This window comes from Protopterus annectens, chromosome 3.part0, assembly GCF_019279795.1.
Source record: "Protopterus annectens isolate FY-2018-M chromosome 3.part0, PAN1.0, whole genome shotgun sequence".
NCBI classification, from domain to species: Eukaryota; Metazoa; Chordata; order Ceratodontiformes; family Protopteridae; genus Protopterus; species Protopterus annectens.
This window is the reverse complement of record NC_056731.1, coordinates 1594772631-1594789934: the sequence shown is the minus strand read 5'-3', so window position 1 is coordinate 1594789934 and position 17304 is coordinate 1594772631. Positions and strand designations below refer to the sequence as shown.

The 17304-nt window shown below is 40.3% G+C and overlaps 1 protein-coding gene across 1 annotated transcript in view; it reads right to left on the bottom strand.

The window, feature by feature from the left end:
• MTDH (metadherin) overlaps positions 1-17304 on the bottom strand; it is a 1697336-nt gene that overhangs the window by 1096666 nt on the left and 583366 nt on the right. The window contains exon 4 of the mRNA XM_044065932.1: positions 2198-2362. Coding sequence (XP_043921867.1) covers positions 2198-2362 — 165 coding nt within the window. The remainder of the gene's footprint in view (positions 1-2197; positions 2363-17304) is intronic.

Genomic DNA, 17304 nt, shown 5'->3' with positions numbered 1-17304 from the left:
GCTGTAGGGCTTGTTGTAGTCTTTTCCTGGTAGATGCCTTGAATAGCAACCAGACCAATCAGGAACATCACAAACAGACACTCACTGCCCAACCAGAAACAGTCAGAAATCAATGCCACTCTGCTCCTTCTCTCACCAGGAGCACAACATAAACACAGATTCCAAGCTTTCACCTATGAAGCAATTATTAGGTTTTCCAGTGATCAGCAGTATCCAGGAAATAATGTCCCTGTGCTCCTTCTCTCATAAGGAGAATTGGTGGTCTTACAATAGATGTTGCAGTTTTTAAAGACATGATGGAAAAAATGGGTTAATATCCTATGCACTGCAGTGTGCATTAAGCAGTTAAATACGAGAGAGTGGGTAACAAGCCACTAATTTTAAAAGACCAACACAGATTGGGAAGGGGGTGGGCACTTTGTATTCTGGTTCTATGGAATACAGTGGGATGGCTAATAAATTTAAATAGTTGAATGGGAGTAATTTCACAATATGATAATTTTGTGCTTACTCACAACAGCCAATGAAAGGAGGGAAAGAGAAGGAGATGTGGTCAAATTAATACAAGGGGCAGGCAAACTAGAAAGACGGTTGAGTTTAAGAACACAACAGTGTCAAGGTAGGAGGGTGCGGAAAAATTGTGTCTCCTTCCTAGTTTTAATATGCAATTAAAAGCAGAACACAGTGTAGAGAAAACAAATCACAATAAGCAAAATAGTAGAAAATAAAGTAATACAAAATACAAGAAAGCAAACGCAAACTAACCTTTCCCCACAGCAAGTTGTGGCAAACTCTGTGTGAGCTTTTCCAGCAAAGCTTAAAACGTTTTATTTTATCCCTTAAATAATTAACCTTAACTGATGTGTTCTATCTTCTGTGTGAGTCCTTAATTGACCTGTTCTAATTAACTTCTGTGTGACTCAAGAGAAACAGCTGTGGTCTCTCTTCTAATTTTAATATACAAACAAAAGCACAACGTAAAACAATGTAAAGAAAACAAATCACAATAGTCAAAACAGAAGACAATAAAGTAATACAAAATACAAGAAAGCAAAAGCAAGCTAACCATTCCCTCATAGTAAGTTGTGGTAGAGTCTGGGTGAACTTTTCCAGTAAAGTTAACTTGTTACTGCATTATTTAATACCACTTGTAGACTATAATTCTTACAAAAATCAAATGCAGAATTCACTTGCCAGTTTAGCATGTGTAAAAATGTTGCTGATGGACAAAAGTTAAGAAATGAATGTTGTATGATGCAGATGTACTTAGCTGTAAAACTAGCACAGAAATATTAAATAAAATTACTGCAGCAGACTCCTGCTCACCATGCCCCACTCTAGAGAACAAGAAAATGGCTAAACAAAGGGACCAACTGCAAAATAACTAAAATCATTTAATTTTATTCAATAAATAACTAAAAATCCACACACCAAGTTAGTGCTCCTTTCTCGCCCAACTCAATAACAGTTTTAAATGAGGTACAAGGAAAAAGGGAACCAGGATTTTATGTTCTCATTTTAAAAGGGGAAAGGGTCACAAATCTTAATCCTGACAATGGGGTTCTGTATACAGCTTGCAGACTTAAGGGTAACCAATTAGGTACCCTTAACTTTACTGCAAATTTAATAATTATAGTAGTGATGACAGATGGTTGAGGTGGGATTTAACTAAGAATTGGGCTGTCCTACAGGAAAAATGCTCCCCTTACACAAAAACTGGGAAATGGACAGAATATTACATGTAAGAAATTTTGGAGAAATCGAAGTACAGAGGGTTGAGTAGGGTGAAAAACCCTATAATGAAAAAATGTGGTCTTTGCCCCCAATGTAAATATGTTCAGGTGGGGGAAGGGTATATTGCATGCAAAATAAAAACAGAATACTTTAATGTCACATAAGGCAGTTATACTCCATATATAGGCAAGGTGTTGGCAAACTGCAGGTACGTTTATCTTGGTGCTTTGGCTACAAAGACAGTTGTGTGTCATTCCTAAAAATCACAATACCATTACAAGGACACAAAGTTTTACCTAAGCTTTCTTACCATAACTTCAAAGAAAAACTCACTGCAGAGAAATATAGCCAAACATGTCAATATATACCGCAAATGGAATAACAAATAGTAAAAACACACAGCTATTCACAAACCTTATTTCTGTTACTGAAAGGTAACTATTTCCAGTGCTATACCATTTACCTCTGTTTTTTCGAGGGGCAGAAGAAACATGGATAGTAGACGGAACTTGTTCTGTAGCAACCACAGTTGCTACTTCAATACTGGAATCAAATCCTGGATCAACAGCTTTTTCACGTTTTCTCTGTTGGCGTTTCTCACGATTGCTCACCTTTTTCTCCCAAGCCCCTGCACAGAATACAAAAACAACCCCCCCAAAAAAAAAAAAAACAGATGAAAAAAAGAATAGCAATTCTAACAAACAAATTGCACAACACATCCTTTACTTTCCAATAGTATACTAAATGCAAAGCAGGAAAACTTGGAAGACTGTTTTGTTTTTTTTTTGCTGATCTACCTCTATCACTTTACTGTCTCTAATAATGTGGGCTTTTCTCAGCATTACAAAATAATATCCAGTAATAAATGCAGCAAGTAACTTGACATTCAAAGCTTCCAACTAAACCAATTTAGCTTAAAGAAAAGATATCATCAGAAAGCAATGTTACAGGCAAGTAAACAAGCCACATGTGAAAGCCTAAAAGATCTTGCAAATCACTATATCATTTCCTATTCGTGTCACACTAAACGATGCAAGATTTGAAATCAACTAGACTACTTTCTGACAAATCAGAGAGAGTATAAATTTATAGTATCATCATCATCATCATCTTCTTTCGGCTGTTCCCATTAGGGGTCGCCACAGCGGATCACCTGTTTTTATTTCTTCCGGTTCTCTGCATCTTGCTCTGTCACACCAACCACCTGCATGTCCTCTCTCACTACATCCATAAACCTTATCTTAGGCCTTCCTCTTTTCCTGTTACCTGGTAGGTTCATCCTTAGCATCTTTTTCCCAATATACTCCGCAACCCTTCTCAGCACATGTCCAAACCAACGTAATCTTGCCTCTATGGCTTTGTCTCCAAACCTTCCAACCTGGGCTTACCCTCTAATATACTTATTCCTAATCCTGTCCACCCTCGTCACACCCAGTGCAAATCTTAACATCTTTAACTCTGCCACATCCAGCTCAAACTCCTGCCTTTTTGTCAATGCCACTGTCTCCAACCCATATAACATAGCTGGTCTCACTACCCTCTTGTAGACCTTCTCTTTCACTCTTACAAGTACTCATCTGTCACAAATCACTCCTGACACTCTTCTCCACCCACTCCATCCTGCCTGTACTCTCTTCTTCACCTCTCTTCCACACTCACCGTTACTCTGAACTATTGACACCAAGTATTTAAACTCATCCACCTTCACCACCTCTACTCCTTGCATCCTCACCATTCCTCTATCCTTGCTCTCATTCACACACATATATTCTGTCTTAGTCCTGCGGACCTTCATTCCTCTCCTCTCTAGAGCATATCTCCATCTCTCCAGTGTCTCCTCCACCTGTTCCCTACTCTCACTACAGATCACAATGTCATCTGCAAACATCGTAGTCTATGGGGACTCCTGTCTGATCTTGTCTGTCAACCTGTCCATCACCATTGCAAATAAGAAAGGGCTCTGAGCTGATCCTTGATGTAACCCCACCTCCACCTTAAACGCATCCGTCACTCCCACCGCAGCCTCACCGCTGTCACACTACCCTCGTACATATCCTGTACTACTCTTACATACTTCTCTGACACTCCTGACTTCCTCATACAATACCACAACTCCTCTCTAGGCACCCTGTCATTCTCCAAGTCTACAAAAACACAATGCAACTCCTTCTGACCTTCTCTGTACTTCTCCATCAACAGTCTCAGAGCAAACATCGCACCTGTAGTGCTCTATCCCAGAATGAAACCATACTGCTGTTCACTAATCATCACATCCCTTCTTAACCTAGCTTCCACTACTCTTTCCCATAACTTCATGCTGTGACTGATCAATTTAATCCCTCTGTAATTACTACAGCTCTGCACATCACCCTTAGTATAACCTCCTATAATGAATTGGAGTTTTAATTGCAACAACATTTTACATGTAATATGTAACTGCTCATTTCAAACAGTTTGCAAAGATGCTTTGTCTATGAGGGCAGCATGGTAATATTACTATTAAAACAAAATAAGCATGGAACAGACTCCAAAGTAAGTCCGTGAGGAAGCATAGGAGCTAACAGAAACAAACACTACTTTAAAAAGTGCTTCCTCTTGAAATAAAAAATATGTACATTTAATAAAAATAAAGGAAATTATGACAAAGCACATAGCTCAGAAAAATAAAGTACAGTTGTGTACACTGCACTTACCTCTAACAGTAGATGAGTAGATGTTTGAATTCCTAATTGCTGCAGTAGTCCTTAGGGTATATGGGCGGTTTCCAGCTGAAGAAACAGCAACTGTCCAGCTTCAGAAAGTTCTGGCTCCTCTCCTCTCCTTCACTCTGACTGCTAATTGGCTAATTCCAGTGAGAGAAAGCAGCAGTCAGAGTGCAGTTTTCTTGAAGACTTTCTTATCCATACAATGACAGAAGAGCCCACAACCAATAATAAACATAAAACAATATAATGAATGCTGATGGGCTACCTCCTAAGCTGCCACTGCCAGCGTGCATAGGGAGTACAACACTGCACCTCCCTGTTTGTTAATACACCGCATGACTGTAGTACTGTCTGTAATCATTTGAAGAGATCCTGGGGATGAAAGGTGATGGAGAGACTTCAAGGCGTGGATCAGTCAACATCTCTTTCAAGATAATGTACTTTGGTCTGTCTGAAGGTTTCCACAGGCCTTGCACTTTTATACCTCAGGAAACCACCTCAAGCAAAATCTGACATATGCAGCGACAAATCTGTTTGGAGTCTGAGCAGAGACTGGGAGATCTGGGTTCAGTTGAATGTTGTTCCCTTTCCATAAAGCCCATAACTGGAATATGATGCACCAGAGAACACAAACACAGAGTCCATGTGTTTTTTTTTTTTTTTTTTTTTTTTTTTTTAAGAAACTACTGCATCGTTCTCATGTGTAATCTGGCTAGATGTATCCTGAGAATCACAGCTGCCAAGTGCATTAGGATCCTGAAAATTATCTTGCAGAAATCTGAGACTGATGGGAGAAGTTTGGGAAAATTTCCAGATAAATATCCACCTTGTATTGTGTTAGGTCTTTTGAAGACAAGAATCAATATGGCATCCAAAAAACATAATCTTGTGAAACTTTGCCAAGGAGGATTTTGCAATATTCATCTGGAAGCTCAGATTGGTTGAGAGATACCTAACCCATGTCGAGCCCTACTGAAATCTGGATGATGACTCTTCAAAGATAAACAAGTCATCTAAATAAGGAAAGATGTGAACGCCATTCAGTCTGCAATAAGCCATGACTGGGGCTAGACATTTTGTGAATACTCTTGGAGTTGTAGATAAACCAAAGGGTAATACTGAGAACTGACAATATGACCCAGAAACAGAGAACCTTAAAACTTTCCTGAAGCCTATGGCAATGTGGTAGTAAGCTTCTTTTAGGCCTAGAGTTAGCAAGCAGCTCATGAGGAAAGATGGGTAAAATGCACTGTAAGGTCAACAATTTAAAATACTGTAACTTTCTCTTACAGATTTATAAATGAAAGGTGCAATACTGCTCTCCAACAGGTTTCTTCCTTGGTACCAAAAACATTCTGGAGTAGAAGCCTTTGCTCCTTTGACTTAAGGGCAGTGGTTCTATGACTCTCTGGGAGTACAAAGACTGAAGAACTTGAAGAAAAAATTCTGTTTGGTTTGCAGGGTGAGAAGGTACTCCCCTGAAAGAAGTTTTTTGTATCCAATGCTACCTGTAACCCTCCTCCACTACTTTGAACACACGGGAGTCCAAAATAATCTTTTGCCACAGGGGAATGTTGAGGACAGTTTTTGGAGAAATTTGTAGAGATATTGGCCAGGGGAGAGGGAAAGAAAAAGGTATGCTGACATACTCATTCTATGCTGTTCGTCTGACCCTTTATCTGACAAGACCCCTGTTTGTTATTGTTACCCTCCGGACATCTCTTCTTTGCATTTTGTCTGCCAGAAAAAAAAACTTTTTTTGCTTATTTGACTTTTTTGTGTAAGAGGAGGGTCTATAAGATTTGTTTTGGGGTACATGAAATTTCTAATAAACTCCCTGAATTAATTTCCCTCTTGCATCATACTGTTTGAAAATCTGGGTATCAGCAGAACAAATCAATGCCTCCTAATCTATACTTGAATCCAAGATTTCAGACTTTACCGCATCAGCGAAGCTCCAAAGCACCCAAGTATATCTTTCTCAACACTGTACAACACTGGCACAAGATACAGTATCTACACAATAAATAATATGCACTCTTCAAAGCATGCTTAGATATCAAGAGAAAGGGTAGAAAAGTATATAACAATTCCATCAAACTGTCCACATGAGAAGGCATACATTTCCACATATATGCCTGATAAGTTAGAATGCTGAAGGCTAAAGTGAAAGAAGAAAACATCCACATCCTCTTACCTATAAATACAAACAAAACAGGCTTCCACCAAAGCAAGAGAAATCTTTAAAAGCCCCAGTCTTGAATAAAACACAAAAACACGAACTGGTGATGGGATGGCCGCTTCCAGTTGAAAAACCTTCATCAGATCCTGTTACACTGACCTGATACAATACTATTTAAATAAAATCCATGAACTTCCAGCCAATAAAGGCAATCTTTAGTAAACACACCTTCACTGGGCCATGATGCCACTTCCTATTCAAGTTTCAGTCTTTTAGCATAGGATTAATAGGAACTACTGGCGGCTGATCCACTTCATTTCTTCCTTTTCGGTTTTATTAAACAAATCTCCATGTAAGTTGGGGTGTATACATGAGATTACCATAAAAAAGAACAGATGTCCTGAGTTCTCTTGCACATGAACACAAAGAGCATTTGTTTCTATATTATTTTTGATATCTAATTGATGACGAGGTATCCGTTCTTTAAATTTTCTATTCGTTTTTCCTACATAGTAGGCACAGCATGAGTTGCAGGTAGCAATGTAAATAACATTCTTGTTATTGCAATTTGCAAGCCCATAGAATTTAAAGCATTTGTTCGTTACAGGATGTGTGAAATTATTTGTACAATTAATGAAGCTGCATGCTTTGCAAAAGCCACACTTTCGAGTACCCATTAGCTTTTTTCCCATCTGTCTTTTGGTTACTAGATTTGCCGTTGCTGTTACATAGCAAGTCCTTCAAGTTGTTCTTGTTTTTGAAACAAAAACTAGGTTTATCTCCAACTATTTTCCTAATTTTGCTATCAGCAGTGAGGATGGGCCAAAACTTTTTAATGGTTTCACACACCTCAGAATTGTCAGTGCTGTTGGTCATCATGCATCTGAGGTCATTACTAAGAACTTGAAGGACTTGCTATGTAACAACAACAGCAAATCTAGTAAACAAAAAACAGAAAACTTGAATAGGAAGTGACATCATGGCCTAATGAAGGTGTGTTTACTAAAGATCGCCTTTATTGGCTGGAAGTTTGTGGATTTTATTTAAATAGTATTGTATCAGGTCAGTGTAACAGGATCTGATGAAGGTTTTTCAACTGAAAGCGCTTATCCCATCTGACTTGCAGTTCATCACCAGTTCGTTTTTTATGTGTTTTATTAAAGACTGGGGCTTTTAAAGATTTCACTTACTTTGGTGGAAGCCTATTTTGTTTGTATTTTGCTGGTTTAATAAGGCCTCCTTAAGAGGTGCTTTTTGTGCTGTTTATCTTCTTCTCCTCCCCTTACCTATAAGGTCAAAATTCTATCATCTTTACCACCAGGTGAAGGGTTGGCACTGAGGACCAGTTGGGGCACAGTTGAAATGACAGAGATCAGGCTTAAGGTGAGAAAAAATAAATGTATTTTCCTAAGGTGCCTTATATAGCTTAACTTTTTTTTTAGGGCAGAAGCAACATTCACCATATGCTCCAGGACTGGCAGTATAGGACGGATGGGAGAGGAGTGAGGTATATCCAACTGTAACATATAGTATCTCCTCAGTTCAAGGGAAACATCTATTTTCTTACATAAAAATACCTCATTCATCCTGGAAAAGGTCTGATTAAAAGAAAATTCCTCCAGAGGAGAACAGTTAAAGTTTTCCTCCAAATCACAGGGTTAGGCTTGAGAATCTGCAAAAGAAGCCCCAGCTCTATCAAAATCAGAATCATCAGACTCTGTTTCCTTAGGAATACTTTTACAGGGAAAGTCCATCTGTAAAGGCTTCTGCATACTAGGACTTACTGCCTGTAATGCTGTCTAGCCAAGGTAAGGAACTCATCTTTAACAGTAATAATGTCAGCAAAAGAACAACATTTAATTAGTTCACATCACAACAGAACAGAGTCAAAGGCGGGACGTCTGCTCCTTCTAATTATCCTTTGCCCCAGTTACTCCTAGAAGAATCCTGTAGATTGTCTCACAGACCTACAGTAGACGGTTCCCATATTTCTTTACTGGTCACTGGAACATCCAAAGAGGCCATGGCTGACCTCAGGCTTATACTGTCCAAACATACGGTTGTGTAAGAACTTACCATAACAGTAGATGTCCTACTGATCAGTGTTGCAGTATTCTTAACAGATGGGTTACAGCTCACTGACATCCAGACAGGGTACCAAAGGCTTATCTTCCTAGGATGTACTTCTGGATAATGACCTCAGATCATCAACATATAAAATCAGATGTACATACAAGATCCTCAGACCATCTCCAAACCAGCAGAGGCCTGAAGAAAACCGATGAAGGAGACTGGTTAGCTAGGAGGGCCTTATTTTGAAAAGGGTAGGCAAGTTCCCCCTCAGAAAGGTTGTAATATCCTGGGATAATGAGTATGTTTCTGTAAGTGTAAGGCATACCCTTTGTGCCAATAAGGAGAAAAGAGAAGTTGGATAAGGTTTGAAGGAATACTGCAACAGTGATCAGTAGGACATCTACCATTATGGTTAAGTTCTTACACAACTGTACTATGTCCTGTTGGAGTCACTGTTGCAGTATTCTTAACAGAGAAGTGGTTCCCAGAGCTACAGAGAAAGAAGGGTGGCAGGCTTAAGGGGAAAAAAATCAGGACGAAGAGTCCAAAAGGCCAGACAAAAATGTTCTGGCAAACAATTGCCTGGACCTGAAGAAGGCATCTAACTTGTAGTATTTTGTGAAGGTGTGAAAAGATGACCAGGTAGCTACTTCTAAAATGGATCTGGTATCCATTCCCTTGTAGAAGGCACCTGATGAAGTCAAAGCTCAAGTGAAGTGTGCTTTTGGCCACTTGGGTAAAGTCTTTCCATGGTGAGAGCAGCAAAAGGTAAATAGCCTTTGGAATCCAAGAAGTAACAGAATGTTGGGAAACTGGTTGCCCTAACCTGGAATTCATAAATGAGACAACAGATTACCTGTTTTTGTGATATCCTTAGTTTTGTCCAGGTTTTTACCAGTCTGTGAATGCCTAAACAGTGTAATATTCTTTTCCCCCTATTTGGGGTGGTTGGGGGAAAAGGTTGGCAGATTGACTGCTTGGTTGAAGGTTAGCTCACTAACCACTTTTGCCACAAAAGATGGACTTGGCCCCTGAGGCTTACCCTGTTTTTGTGGAAGAGGAGGAAGGGTGGAATAGCCATGATAGGATAGAGTTCTGAGACCCTGCAGGCTGAAGTTAAGGCCAGGAGGAGCACTGCTTTCCAAGTGCAGAATTTTAGAGCAGCCAAAGCAGCTGGTTCAAAAACAGGGCAAAGTGAGCTTTTCCAAAACAATATTAAAATCCTGTAGTGGGGAGAAAGGAGTTCTACACCTTAACCCCCCCCCCCCCAAGGAAATTTTTCTCCTTTAAGAAAAAGCTTAACCTCTGTCCTAGACATGAGAGGAGGCTCCAAAGGTAGGCAAGCATTAATGTTAGATAAGTGAGTCTTAATGAACAGTAGGTCAACCCTGAATGTAATAAGTCACAGGTACTGAAGTACTGTGAGGGTGTCTGATAGAAGGGGTTGGAGTTTGCGCTTAAGGCAAAAAATGGAAATACTCTTCCCCTTGTCTGTATAAGACTTTCTGGTGTTAAATTCCCTGCTTCTTGTAGGACTCAATCTCCTCTGGATAGGTGAAACAAGAGCAGGAACCAGTGCTGTCTTGGCCAGAAAGGTGCCAGAAGCAAGAGTTTTGGAGATTCCTTCCACACCTTGAGAAGGAGCCTTAGGCGCAGAGGTAGAGGGGGAATGCATAAAGAAACTTCAACGTCCACTGGAAGTAGAAGGCATCTTTCCTCCAGGCTAGAGGTGATGGCTTCTTGTGCAGAAAAAAAGGAGCAGGTGACGCTTGGATTGAAGTCACTAAATAATGACATACGCATGCATTTCAGACTTCATACCCTCCAGAAAAATGCATGCTAACACAAATCGTGTTATTCTAACAGCTTTCTAAGTGTATAAAAGAAGTATTTAAAATCTGATCCTGGTTTGGGGCCTTTGTCCCCCCATTATTATAGGCTTTGTCCAGATTTCATATGGTAAGAGGTTGAGAGGTATGGGCTGCTAAGGGGAAGAAGCTGAAATTAAATGATCGTATTAAATTATAATGCTTATGCATGCACATAAAAGTGTATACTAAAATCATGTAAAACAGTTTTCCAGCATTTGAGATGAGCTATACCATGAAACTATAGAATCATTAGCTGCTCTTTTTCATCTACCAGCAAAGCTTTGCAGTTTCAGATACACTATATGCAGGCACAGGCAATTAATCTGGAAATGAATGAATCATGAACTTTGAGGCATCTGTGTGGCGAAACATTAAAAGAAGTATTTAAATGGGGAGTGACAAGCAGTTCAGTGAAATAAATGAGGTCTGATATATTGAAGGGAATACAAGAATATACATTCCCACTAAAATCAATCTCTTCAGTATAAATCACAACAATGCAGAATCTATTCATTTAGTGATAGCCACAGCACTCTTTCTAAAGGCTAGAAAATTGGTCAACTGAAAGCATGCATGTTGTTTTTCAAATATGGGAGGGAAGTTGAGATGGGAGAGGTCTATCTGGGGAATCCCCCACCAGTGAGTTCTGGATTTAAACACATCTGTGTTCAAGGACCATTCCTGAGGGTCAACCATGTTCCTGCTTACAGAATCAGCCAATATGGTCTGCTGAAGGGAAATACAAGTAGTTGTAAGTGTAAGATTTGGCTGAAAGGATAGGTGCCAGACCTCCTGTGAATGCCTGCACAAGGGGTAGGATCTTGTGCCTCCCTGCTTATTTATGTACCACATTACCGTGGTGTTGCCCATGTGCACCAGCAGTGTACCTGTTTTCTAAAGATGTGAGCATAACTGTAGGCCTTGCAGAAGTGCTCTCATTTCCTTTAAGTTGATGTGTTCTTTGGGTACGGGGCAGACCACTCCCTTACACTCTGTGGTCTCTTGTCCAAGCCCATCATGCCCTGTCTGTGGCATCGGTAAACAGTACTTGGTTGTGGAGGGCTGCAGTGAATGAAGACTTGGGTGGATCATAACCTGGTTGCTCTACCAAAGCATTCACTCTTGAAGCAAACAGGAGGAAGAGGAATGTGTGCATTGTGAGAGTGCTGAGACTACACTGATTTCAGACTATAATATTTTCCTCATTTGTAGTCTGGCATGGGGCGGCATAGGGATGGCGGCAGTCCTGAGAGCTTGTCTGACTGAGCAATGATCCTCACTGGAAAGCATTAAGAATTTGTTGGTTAGGTAGGCAACCTTTTCCTGAGGAAAGAGGTATGCATGGCAGAGGTGTCCAGACTGTATCCCAGAAAGGCCAGCTACTGGATGAGAATGAGCTGGGATTTTTGGTAGCTGATGGAGAACCCCAGAAAACTCAAAAGTTACACAGTGTAATGAAGGTGCATTGGTGCTTTAAAAGTGTATCCCCGGATAAAGCCTAGAGGGAATGGACATCCAAGTGAGGAAAATTTGTATGCCCTGAGTATGGAAAAAGGTCACTACTGGGGCCAGACACTTTGTGAAAAACCCCTGCAGTTGTAGAAAGACCAAAGAGCAAGTAAACTGAAAATGTGATGAGCCAGTAAAGAATCTGAAATATGAACATACTCATCCTTTAGGTCTAAGGATTTCAGAAAAGCTTAAAGTAGGAAAGGTAAAAGAGTTTATTAAAGGCAGCATTTTGAAAGAGGGAACCCTCAGAAAAGTTTTTAGCCAGGAGAGGTCCAGGATAGGTCTCCACTGACACTTGTTCCTTGAGACAAGAGCGATCCTGGAGTAAAATCCCTTTCCTAAAGAGGATGGGGGAACTGTTCTAGCATTCCTTGGGCTACTATGTGTTGCACAACAGGGTCTAGCAGGTGTACCTGGTTAGGAGGAGGAGGGGGTATTCCTTGGGAATTGGGCTGCTTTCCCAAGACATTGTGCAACTCTCCTTCATAATACTCAAGACCCACTTGTCTGATGTAACTGCCTCCCAGAAAGGAAAAGAAAGAGCCTTTTTGAGAGAGAAGTGAAGGGGGTAGGGTTTGGGAGGGGGGCAGGTGGAATATAGTCACATAGGTGTACTACCAAACTGAGGGCGTTCCAGGAGGAGTATCCTTCTGATTTCTTTCTGGGAATCTTTTTTTGGGGAATTTTCCTTTGCCTGTGAGGTGTTCTAGAATTTCTATTGGCAATGAAAGGTAGACTTTGCTGGATAATTTCTATGGTACCTGGGAACTGTAAAAAGCAGAACCTGATGGCAATCTTTCCTTCTCTTGCCCTGTTCCTGCAAAGCCTTGAAGAGATTGTCAGCTTGTGAGCTAAAAACGAAGTTGCTATCCAAGGGGGAGTGTAGAATCTATGACTTTAAATCTTCTGGAATAGGCTGGCCTTGTAGCCAGGCACTCCACCAGATCACTGAGCAAGTAGCAGTCACCCTGGTACAGGCATCCACAGCATTACAACTGCATTTTATACTGTGCCTGGCTATTTGAGATGCGTGAGCCACTACAGATTGCATATGCTGTTTTGGCTCCGGTGTCTGTGGCTTTATGATCGTCTTGCTTAAAGACTAGCATACAGAGTTAGCATTTGGTCATTTGAGTTTAGTAGTTTATACACTCTAATCCTACCTGTCAACTCCTCAACGGTTGAAAGGCAAATTGCCAGTGAATGGACATAAGGAGCACACAAACTTACAACACTTTATCCAGTCCCTTAACTTATACAAATGGAAAGTAGAACAGAATTCTGTTAGTACTGTTCAAATACGCATACACACACTGACAGAATCAAAATGACAGGTACGTTATCACGACGGGAGCATAAGCACTACACTGACATACAAGATCCTGCCCATTCCTCAGTAACCTTTTCTGTCCCACAAAAGTCAAAGTTTACACAAGCGGTATACAATTTTTCATAAAATTAGTCCCAAACACCTCAACACCTTAAGCTAAAAACAGCAGTCTCTGACAGGAAATTTCCGATATTGTCAAAAATACCAGGTTTCTTATAGGGGAAATACCACTTTCAGTATATAAAAAAGAAAAAAAAAAAGATTAAATTCTAATTGTTTTTTTTTTTTTTTTTTTTTTTTTTAACAGGCATTTTCTGACTGGGAGGTTCCCCAACAGGAACTAATCTGTCAAACAAAACTCTTAGCCAAATGCTGCTCCTGTGAAGCCTAAGAGATGCTTCTTCTGGAGACAGAAAGTACTGAAGAAAGCTTCACTCTAGGTAATCCCACAGAGCAAAATCAACCATCAGCAGTCAAAGTGAAGGAGTGAGGGAGGCAGAGCTTTGTGAAGCTAGCAGGTTGTTTCCTAGAGAGGGAAACAAACCACACAGTCTAAAGGCTACCGCAGCAGCAGGAATGAGTAACTACACAATGGATAGCAAACTTGCGTACTAACAAAAACATTTTTTTGTGCGTGTTAAACAGGTACACACATTAGAGAGAGCCACTACCAGCAGTGTCCCCCAGGGATCAGTCCTAGAGCTACTTCTCTGATGTCACAGTCAATATCAAAGGCCTGTGGCTGGCAAAGTTTGCAGATATCTGCAAAACTATAGCTGTAAAACTTCCCCATCTGACTTTCAGATTTAAGGGCATAATACAATACATTCTACCAAGTCATGCCTGGAACACACTGTTAAACTAATTTCCAAGGAATACAGTACTGTGTCTTTTGGTAAATATGAACACCCAATGTACTTATCATACATGTGACAAGCCTCTGAAAACTGATGCAGTTATTAGGGGACTGGGCATTTTGCTGACAATGATTTATACTTTTAACAACACAAATCCGCTGTCAATAGGAAATCCGCAGCCAATCTGATCAAAGGTACATCTTTTAGGTCTATGGAAGTCAGCATCTTTCTCTATCCCTCCTTCATTAGACCCTTAATAATATCCCTTTTCAGTATCCATTTGTCTAAATATATAACTCAACTAGACAGATCACAGGATTGTCTCACTGAAAGAATGAAGGGTGTCTTGCGTTACACAGGCAACTTAAAAAATCACAAATTAATCACCAATCATAAAATATCTACTCTTAATCAAGTACATCAGTACATGTTTTCAAGTTTCCCTCAAAGCATCTGACACTATCACTGCTTTTATATGATTGGTGATTAAAATCACATGCAGAGTTAAAAATAAAAAATGTTATTTAAACACCACTGAAGTGACATCATACTGGTCTGCTGAAGTCCTTTACTGGCTGAAAGTGCTAACCTGTATGCTACTTCGACATATTATCAATAAGAGGTTTACTTTTCTCTGCAAATGGAGTGGCAGCCTCAGTTGTTCACAAGGCAATGCCAGACTGCTAATCTGGTAGGTCATTTTCAGCCTATCTACGAGAACCCAGTTTTCAGTACCCAGTGACATGACTGATAACAAGTACTTATCCTTTTCAGTAAAGGTTTCAGAGGCCAGTCCTGAGGTGAAATTTTTGAATACCCATTCATCTGTCCAAGTTGCTCTTAAAGATAGTCAAAAGAATGTATTTACACAACTGTACTGTGCTCAACAGGTCACTGTTGCAATAGCCTAGTCTATATAGGATGAGTGTCACAGCTTAGAAGAAAAGGACGAATAATCAGTCTAGAAACCCCTGAAGGAGAATCCTAGCAAACCTAGAGAAATAATCCAGCTTGTAATGACTGGTAAATGCATGTACAAAAGAACAAATGGTGTCTCTGTAATTTTTTAAAATGTGTTGTTATGGTGTGAATAATAAAAATGCAACAGCATGAGACAAGTGTTTAGACACTGTCTGTTTTGTTACTGATTGTCTCTTAGCTTCATAAGAAGTGAGAACCACTGCAGCCTAAGAAAAGGGGGTTAACACAATTATCCTGGAAGAATCCTTCTGACTCTTTAGCAGGAAGGATAGTTATGTACTTCCCATAATGCTAGATCCTTTCATTCCTGTCCATACAATATGACTGATGGGTCTTAAGGCACCTTGGTCACATCAGAGAGGACAAACTAGTGCTCTAGCCTCAAGATCCTCTAACTTTTCCCTCCACAATACACCTGTGCTCACTGGCTAATAAGACTGAGTTTGCTGCCTATAAGCTAGACATAAAAGGCAGCCATCTTCAGGATTCCCACATAAATCAATAGACTGATGAATGAGAGGGGGTTGTTGCATTGGAAGGACAAGAATGAAAGGATTTAGTGTTACGAAGTATTGGGTTGGGAGGGTGGCCTAATGGTTAAGGTGTTTGCCTTACAAACATAAGGTGCAGGGTTTGAGTCTCACAAGGGATAATTGGCTAGGCTTACAATGGCTCGCAAGGGCAATTAGCCTAGTATGAACCTATGATCTATGATCGAAGTACATAACAATCCCATCCTATTCATTGCAACTGCAGAATCAGACTGATGGGTCAGAATTCTTAACTACTGAAACACCGGGGTGGTATCATGACAAGAGAGCTTGAGAATAGAGGCTCCAAAGGAGGCCCTAGAATTCACAATCATATCCAATTTGTAATGCTTTGAAAGGGTATGTACTGTAAACTAAGCTGCTGGAACACAACTGTCATCAATAGATGAATTCCTAAAAGAGACTGTAAATGACATTGATGGAGTAGAATGAGCTTTGGATTTGTAAATTAATGGCTTACGGTGACTGGAAAGTACAGTTGTGTACACTTACCATAAATGTAGATGTTCGAGTGTATTCACTATTGCAGTCATTACATTTGGGTAATCCTGCTGGCAGGTTGCCCTCAGTCGGCCTGAATTCCAAAGTCTTGGGTCCTGCGTCGGTGGTTGTCGCCCCTTCCCTGACGTCAGGTTGTCAGGGGTATAAAAGATGCAGCCGATGCCATTTTCTTCAGTATTTCTTGCCCCAGATGTCAGGTACCCCCCAAAAGGGTAGGCTAGGTACATATATATATATATATATATATATATATATATATATATATAAAACATACATGCACCAAAATAAAGTTTACCTTCATCTACAAGCAAATACACCACATACGTTGCATAGATCAGAGAAGTAAAGATAAGTTCCAGCAGAAATAAGGGGGATGGCGGGTGTGTAACCTAGACTGCAACAGTGAATACACTCGAACATCTACATTTATGGTAAGTGTACACAACTGTACTATGTTCTTCGTGTTTCACTGTTGCAGTCATTACATTTGGGTAGAGTCCCAAAGCTATGGTTGGGGAGCTGGAGCTAAACAATATTAGGAGTGGCTATGAGGCCCTGCAGAACTGCAGTGGCAAAGCCTGCTCTGGATTTAGAGTAAAGCGGCAGATTGTAATGCTTTGTAAAGGTGTGCACTGACTCCAAGTAGCAGCCTCTAAAATGTCTTTGGTTAGTATTCCCCTGAGAAAGGCTGCCGAAGTGGCTGCCGCTCTGGTTGGATGTGGCCTAATGCCCTTAGGCAATGGCTTGCCATGCTGAGAGTAGCAGAAACAAATGCAGTGACCTATCCACTTTGAAATAGTCTGCTTGGAGATAGCCTTTCCTTGTGATCCTGCAGCATATGCCACTAGTAATTGTTCTGTCTTTCTGAAAACTTTAGTTTTGTCCAAATAGAATCTAAGTTGTCTGTGTACGTCCAAAGAATGCAGAATTTTCTCCCCCTTGTTCTGTGGATTTGGATAAAAAGTTGGCAAATGAATAGTTTGGTTAAGGGCTACACTGGACACCAC